Raw genomic sequence first — 8417 nt, 5'->3', positions numbered from 1 at the left:
GAGACCCGGGATCGAATCCAGACTGGGTCGAATAATCCCCAGAATTTTTTCGGGAGTGATCCGTTCGGATATGTCGGGCCCCGTCCTCCCATTCTGGGCCTGGCTGTACCCATAATGGACTTGCAAAGAAGAGGCCCTGTTAGTGCCCACAGGGCGGAAAGAGTTAAAAAAAAAAAGAAAGGGCGGAAAGAGAAAAAAAGTCTAAAAGAAGTAAGGGATAGAAGAGTAACCACCACAATCAATATATAAATTATATTAGCATAACGAAAACTTTTATAAAGTTTAAAATATCCTAAAACTGTTTGAGAAGGAAAACAATTCTTGACGAACGCATTTTGCTTTTCAACTCTTTTTGAATAACTCTATAGAGTTTCTATTTTGTTTAATAGTAGCATGTTAATGAAAAATGTCTTATAATATTTCGGTGTAGATGATAATTAAACTAGAAATACCGTGTGTATTATGCAAAAAATGTATATACAAATTTCGAGTCTATACTGCTATATAAAGAAACTTATATAAGATTTTAGTATCAATACTTAGATGTAACGAATAGAGTAAGGTTTGATAGAAACGGTGGGAGAATTAACTTGACGGTAATAATTTTTGCATAATTTGGCCACGTAAAATGATAGGTTATATTTGTGTGGAATAGAAGGCTTCATTTAGTTTTTTTTTATTGTCGTTAAGCAATTGTTATCATTGTTTTGAAATACATTGTCGTTTGTATTATTGAAGATTAAATGACAATTTTTACAATAAAAATGTGGATTTTAGGGAGGTTGAAAAGGGATTATATTGTTGTGGACCAGAAAAATTAGTTACGAAGTGCGAGAATGTGTGTGTGTAAGAAAAAATGAAACGACGCGTGCGAGGGACTAGAATTCGGTCCAGTGCATCGTTTATATTTATATTATTTCTATTCTTGATTTTTTTTGGTGGAGTCGAGGGGGTTCCTGCAACGGGACAATGGATCGCCGATAAAGCAAAAATCCTAAAGACGGCCCGGAGAGCTGCCCAGCTGGAAAAGAGACCTGCAGGGCGTAACCATATCTTAAATTAATCCGGATGTAATCGTCCTACTTCGAGTTCAGTGCAGGGCGCCAGATCCGCCCAACGAATAGACAGTTGTCTCGTGAACCCCCGACGAGCAAATACTCAATGGATTATAGATTGTAAGCAGCTGGCATAAGGAGACTATTGTTGACCTTTGGCTTTTATTAACAATTCCGCGCATTCATTGCTAGTGTTTACAACAACTCTAACCATTTATTTACAAAACAGCTTCTCAAATTTTAAAACGTTTATTTGAAATCCATCCAAAGAAATTCTATATACTTTTAAGAATTTAAAAGTATATAGGCCCTACAGTAGTTACTTTTATAAATCGTCTTAAATTTCGCCGTTATCTCGCCATCCATTAACGAGTGTTAGCATTCAAATTTCTATTAATATTTAAAAATTGGTTTTCAATCCACAATTTCCTGTATCCGTGAACACTAATGTTGCTTGCATTGTTTTCTTCTTTGCGCTTGTTTCACTTATCAAGCATGATTCCAACGACGTTCCAAACGCCATTGTCAAACTTCTAGGCTTACAAGATGGAGGTGCTCAACGTTCACGTTTTAGAGATGAAAACTTCGGCAGCAACCTTTCTACTGTTTCTTCCACCGTCAAGATGGCGACTTTCATCCTGCACGCACCTATACTGGCTTCATTTGATTCTAAGGAGTTGCAGCTCCAAGTTATCAACTGCATATTAATACCATCTTCGACATCATTTCGGATGCGCAAAATTTACAATGATATGAATTAAATAAAGATAAATAATACGGTAAAATTAGTTTATTTCTTAAAAGAAAATGGCTGTTGTTAAAAAAAAAAGTACTCGAAACTTAATATTTGTTTATTTCAAATATTATTTTAAAAAGATTATAAAAATATATATCAGAAAAAAAAAATCATTAAAATGTTTAGCATAAAATAGTTTATTTTTAATACTGCACATTTATATAAAAAATATAAATTTATAATAGTGCAGAGACAAGATCATAATTCGGCAGATTTTGAAATCGTTTCTGGAACAAGGGCCGGTAGGATTTCAGATTTTTCTTCCCACGTGGCTATTCCGTAAGCTTGTTTTCCTTTCTCTACAAAAAAAATTAAGTAATTGATGTTATATAGAAATAGTTAAATCAATAAAATGTAAGCTTAATCAATAAAGTTGTTTTTAATTATTTATTTTTCAATTAATTACCATCCAAACAAGGTACTCCTTGTGTGCAGATATGATTTAGAGTTTCCAGATTGTCTCTACGACGGGGCTTTGAAAAGGAAAAAATAGAGTTAACAATCGAAGATTTTCAGTAATTTATCATTTATCGACAATTTAAAATTTTATATAAATAACTGATTTCTCAAATTTCGGAACCGGATTAACTACAGTAGACACCCCCCTATAATACTGTAGATAATTCCGTATTATATGAATTCCATGTTGTACGATTCACTTAGATTTTACAAATACGTGTGCCGGGCTGTGAACGGCTCACGTATTTGTAAAATCTAAGTGACTCGTATAACATGGAATCCATATAACACGGAATTATCTACAGTGTAATAGGGGGGTCTACTGTAGTCTAATTTTTGTGTTTTCAACTTTTAAATTACTACTCCAAATTTAAAAATTATAGTAGCCTATTTCACACTTAAAACAACGGAACAAACAAGCAATGGTAGTTAAAACCCTTATTTTTTAACTCTTCGTCCTGTGGACACTAAGAGGACTTCTTTTAGCAAGCCCATTATGGATCCTGCCAGGCCCACAATGGGGAGGTCGGATGGATAGGGACGGAACACGATATGTCCGAACGGACCACCCCGAAAAATTTCTGGGGATTTTTCCACCCAGTCCGAATTCGATCCCGGGTTCCCAGATCAGTAGACTGGCACCTTGATAGCTCGGGGATCCGGCCATCAGTTAGAATAATTGTAATCAATGCAGAATTCTGAAATTTAGATAAATCAGCTATTTATTTAAAATTTTAGATAAATCAAATCCTACCTGTGGCATTCTATGAATTATACACATTAAAATAGCACCCAAAATTGGAGGAATACCAGCTGCTATGAAAGCTATTGTATAATTTCCTAATTTATCATACAGCAATCCTATAAAATTACATATAATGATTAATTATAAGTGAAAGTCTGTTAACAAAATAGATTCTAGAATAGATCTAAAAAGTCAGAACTTTTATATAAGTTCACAGTTTTATGATTATTCTCCCATTAAAATTTTTTACAAAAATGTAAATGTTCAATGTATAAATTCCATATAAAAGTGCATTTTGGTATTACAAAAGATTAGAAATCTTAAAAATTCTCTGTTTTTATAAATTTATTTTATTATTGTACAGTTAATATACATTTTAAAATAAAATATTACCCGCTACTGGAGGTCCAATTGTTAATGGTACTGACACAAATCCTAAAAGAGATCCTATGGCTTGAGAAGCTGCTTTATGTCCCACGAGATCAAATGCAATGGGGCCCAATAATGATATGAAACAGCCATCGCATAAACCAAAGAAAAGGCACATCACTACTAAAATTATAAAATCTTTTGCTATAACCAGGAGCATGGTCAAAACTCCTATACACAAGAAAGAAATCTGAAAAAAATAATAGTTAATTACGTAAGCTGCGATTAAACTATTCTTGTATGGAATATTTGATTACCTGTTGAAGACAAATTCTGTTGATACGAGGATGATCTGCAACTTTCCCTACTATAATCCGACCTAATCCAGATGTCAATCCTATACACATGACTAAAATACTACCATTTGCATCGGGTAAAATATCTTTCACATGTTGTACCTGTATGAATTTATGTTAATTTATAAGCGAAATAAATAAAATAATTAATTAAATACTTACTAAATGCAAATATGGGACAAAATAGCCAAATAAAGCAGTGGGTATAGAGAGAGCCCAGCATAAATATTTTTTATTTTTCCATATAGTGACATGTATAATACTGTGCCATATTTGAGAACAACAAGATTTCTGAAAATTTATTCATTTTTATCAATTAAAAAAAAATTCTAAATGTTATTTTTTTTCACTTATAATCTATTTAAATCTTACTTCTACATCCGTTACTTTTGAAGTGGAATGTTTGGTAGGATTATGACTGACGAGAGGTTGAAATGTTAGAGCGCACACCATTAACACTGCCATCATTACAGATAAAATCTACAAATGAAATACGATTTCATCATCAATTTACGAAATTTCATTAATTAATTAGTAATTTCAATCTTACCTGCATGGTTCCTGCAAACTGCACTGTATGTAAAAGATATGAAAGAAGAAATGGCATAACCATAGTGAATACAGAACTCCCAGCCGTAACAATTCCATTAACCAAACCTAAATGGCGATGAAAGTAATGACCTAAAATTACTAAGGACGGAGTATAACAGAGCGATGCACCTGTCCCAAGTATCACTCCATAAGTCAGACACAATAGGGGCAATTGCTGCACAAAGGAACTAGTTAACATTCCTACAGTTGCTAAAAAACCTCCTAATAAAGCAGTTCTTTTTATTCCAAATTTGTCCGTAAGAACGCTAGCTACTGGCGATAGTAAAAATGTCATTCCAATTGATATGGATTCCACCCATGCTGAAAATTAAAATAAAAATTAATTAATTAATTAATTAATTATTCTGAATTAAACAAGTTATGACATGTTCCTACTATAAGCTAATTAATTCCTTATTAATTTAAAAACACTGGGATGTTTGTTTATGTGTTATAATTAAATTAATTCCTGAAAATTTGCAATGTTTAGTAATTTCTTTAATGACTAAAGTAATTTTTACTTGATATTTACCTATAAAATAAGGCAATATAAATGAGTGATATTTATAAGCAATTTATAAAGAGAATCAATCACTTCCTCATTGATAACTATTGAAACATCCTCTATAATTGAATGGGATTAGATACTGTACAATTCGAAATTCGGATTTAAAATAATCACAATTATTTGGAGGATTCTTGAGTTAAAAAAAAAGAGAGAGAGGGAGTTGAAAATTCTCTTTTCTAAAAATAGAAAAAAAAATATCTGAGAATAAAGTGCAAGTATTAACAAAATAGGAAGAACTGTATAGGCTATACATCAAATCTGAGGTCACTACCTTATAAACCAATTTAAGATCCTAACTTCTGATAAACACGGCCGAATGTCCACGGCGGTTAAGGGTCAGCACGCTACTCTGGGGGATCCGGAATGGAATTAGGTGATGAAAAAAGCCCTGTTTTCCACCACCTTCGTTGTGGGCCTGTCCGAATGAATACGATTAAAAGGCCTAAATCCTCCCACAGGGCGGAAGGAGTCAAAGAAGGAAAACTTTGATATCTTTCCATCTCGAAACTTATCGAGGTCATCGCATCTCTGTTAATCACAGCAGAAAGATACAAAAACATTAGAGGGTTCGACGTTCGTTTAGTAAGAATTATTAACTGAAATTATATTTTTAAAGAATTTCTGGTGGTAAGTTAATAACCTAACCTAATTGCGTAATAAAGAAAGTAAATTATCTCCGTATTACATTTTTTTTTTAAGTATTGTATTACATATTCGATAATTCAAGGAGAGATTAAACAAGATTTCTTATTTTAAATTTTGTTTATATTAATAAAACAAGGCCGATGACCCACTTTTACTCTTCTCGTGATAACGGGAGTTATTTTCAATGAAATCTTCTGCTAAAATAATATCCATTAATCAAGGTCGAGTTTACGGAAAACATTTTCCCTCCCCCCCTCTACGGGAAGAATGTTCTTACGCAATTAATAATTAATCTTTAGTCGTATAAATTACACGAACCTTGAAAACGTTAGTAAAGTTTCACTTTGGTGTACTGCGAAAAACCATTAGGGAGGGGGTGATATTTTAAGTTCTAAAGGTTACCGCGTTGTATAAGAAATTTACAGTTATAATCTAATCGCGATTTAATCTCCTCTAACGAGCAATTGCCGACAGCGAAAATCTAAACAATTTCAAAATTTTGATTTATCTTTAAATTTGTGATGCAATTTACAAAAAAGTACTTACAGGTACTGAAGGCAGCTCCTTGGAAAGTCTCTTTCAATTTGACGAAGAGGATACCCGAAGAATTCATGATGCCAAAAATTGTCCCATTAACCAGGAATGAAGCAAAACAAACTACCCAACCCCATCCACCGTCCGGTGGAACAAAACTGGATGACGATTTCTCCATCTTTGACGATTCAAATTTGGCACATCACCGAATTATGATGAATGAGCGAATAGAAGAGAGCTGATCTGTAAAATATATTTATTAATTTAATATATAAATTAATGATGTTTTCATGTTCTAAATCGGAGATTTCGAAAGATAAAGAATGCTTTAAATAGAGATATTCTATATTGCTGTATGAACCATAGTTATATGGTTTCTAATATTAACTGGAGTAATAAACTTAGTAGGTTAACATCCTTTCTAGTTACAATTTATAAAAATTAAAAAAATAATCCCGTTTCTAATTTTAAAACAATAAAATTTGTTTTATAATTAAAAACAGGATCATTTGGAAAAAGAATCAACTGGAGTTGTTTTGTAAGCAGAAACAGATACCTTTAACTTACAATCCTACCTGTAAATAAGTTTCAAACAATATTTTTATACACAAAGTAGCCATTTCAGAAAAAATTCGCTATTGTTTATGTAAATTTATGGCAATGTTTGATTATCCCTCACCATCCTTTGCATAAGCAGCAACACGGGGTCTCACTAAGGTCTAGTGTTGCTGTTTATATATTGTAAATTTTTACTCAAAATGTCTCCATCAAACATTGTAATAACTTGAATATTGTCAAACTGTTCCATGTTAAAAAATTAAAATATATATATAGGTTATATATCATCGAATAACACGACAAACAGATGTATCAAATTGCAATAAAATTAGTCATAGCATTGAATCAAACGGAATCCATTACTGTACTTGGTTACGCAAAATGTCACAACTTGTTTTTCTTGGCAAACTTTTTGGGTCAAAAATATGTAATTAATACCACTATATATCTTGTTTTGACTTTATTTTTTAATCAAACATTTAAAATAGTTTTAATTTGTAACAACGAAAATTAGTGGCATCAATTTCGTTTCTTATTATTTGATGCGGGTTCGAGTCTGGCCAACAGCCTAGCCACGTAGATTTTTCAGGTTTTTTTTTTCACATAACACCTAACTATAGACTAATTTCCTATTGAAATGAAAGTTCTTCCGGGAGATATTCCGTAAACTCGATTCACACATAACGTACCACTTGCTTACAATCGGCAATCGGCCCGTAGACTTTACTTGGAAAACTTTGACCTCGAATATCTCGGCCCATGAATCGAACTTCAAAATTCCGGCTTCGTAACGACATAGGCTTTGCCGAGTTGTACGTATTTGCAAAAAAATCATGTTTAGTGGTCGTGCGATTGCTTTAAACTTCGATCACAGACAAAATATTTCGACTTATTTCGATTCAAGGTTCACTTGAAGACCTTCGTCTTCCTGAAGAGAAACTCCACTACATTCTTCGAATCATTTTTAGGAGTAAAATTTAGTTGATAAAATTTTTCGCCAGCATCTTCGACGTAGTGTAGCGTCTCCCGTAATTATCAACCATATTAATCAACTTATAAACGAAATACTTCATACAAGGCAAACTATTTCTTCGGTTTCCGCGTTAGACAGATTTCCGATTTATAGTAGAATTTTACGTAAAAAATCCTCCCGTTTCGAAGAATTTTTTTTCCGTTTTAGACTGATTTCACTGAGAATCAATCTGTATTAAATAACACTACTGTGATTTACCTATTTTGATCACATTTTATGTTAAATAAATNCTCTGGGAAACACAGCATGTTAGTCACAGTAGACCAACGACAAATTAGCATAGAAACATCAAGGGTTTAGGCCAACATACTTCAACATCATACCAGTTCTTTATTCTTTCTTCTTTTTCATTTTTCTCCCATTTACTATTTTCATCATAGGCATACAACCATAACAACATTACCTTCTGTCAACTTCTTTTCTCATATATCCCTTGATGATCAACAGCAATCTAAACATATCAAACATAATATTATTAAATATCAACACATCAATTAGTAGCATCAAATTCACCCAAAAAACCAACTCAAAAACATCAATTAAAATCAAGGAATATTGTCAGTCCCCCCTCCTCCCCGCCAAAGTGATAGTACAGCACAAAGGCAGTAATGGCAAAGAAAACATGACAGTTCACAAAACTTCAAAAACCACCTGTATTTACAATCTCAAAACTCTAAAAGTTCAATCACCCCCATTTAAGATAACATT

At 32.7% G+C, this 8417-nt stretch overlaps 1 protein-coding gene across 1 annotated transcript; it reads right to left on the bottom strand.

Annotated features, from left to right (window-relative positions):
- Positions 1–1972: 1972 nt before the first annotated feature.
- Positions 1973–6356, bottom strand: LOC111635785 (monocarboxylate transporter 10-like). The gene is made up of 9 exons (XM_023380856.1): positions 6131–6356; positions 4331–4692; positions 4153–4260; positions 3943–4071; positions 3742–3882; positions 3449–3674; positions 3065–3171; positions 2258–2324; positions 1973–2150 (listed from the first exon to the last, which is right to left on the bottom strand). Exons 1-9 carry the CDS (start codon positions 6294–6296, stop codon positions 2050–2052), a joined length of 1407 nt encoding a protein of 468 aa, XP_023236624.1. The 5' UTR covers positions 6297–6356; the 3' UTR covers positions 1973–2049.
- Between the last annotated feature and the right edge of the window lie 2061 nt (positions 6357–8417).

Source organism: Centruroides sculpturatus, unplaced genomic scaffold, assembly GCF_000671375.1.
Source record: "Centruroides sculpturatus isolate CEXI.00-Female unplaced genomic scaffold, Cexi_2.0 scaffold1007, whole genome shotgun sequence".
NCBI classification, from domain to species: Eukaryota; Metazoa; Arthropoda; class Arachnida; order Scorpiones; family Buthidae; genus Centruroides; species Centruroides sculpturatus.
The sequence above is the reverse complement of the archived record's forward strand: the minus strand, read 5'-3'. Positions and strand labels throughout refer to the sequence as shown.

What these genes read in the sequence shown, in the direction of transcription:
- LOC111635785 (XM_023380856.1), bottom strand. Translation starts at nt 6,296, where the DNA reads ATGGAGAAATCGTCATCCAGTTTTGTTCCACCGGACGGTGGATGGGGT. An exon ending in AGGAGCTGCCTTCAGTACCT is followed by an intron (nt 4,693 to 6,130) that starts GTAAGTACTTTT and finishes TTTAATTTTCAG; the next exon opens with CATGGGTGGAATCCATATCA. An exon ending in AGTTTGCAGGAACCATGCAG is followed by an intron (nt 4,261 to 4,330) that starts GTAAGATTGAAA and finishes TTTCATTTGTAG; the next exon opens with ATTTTATCTGTAATGATGGC.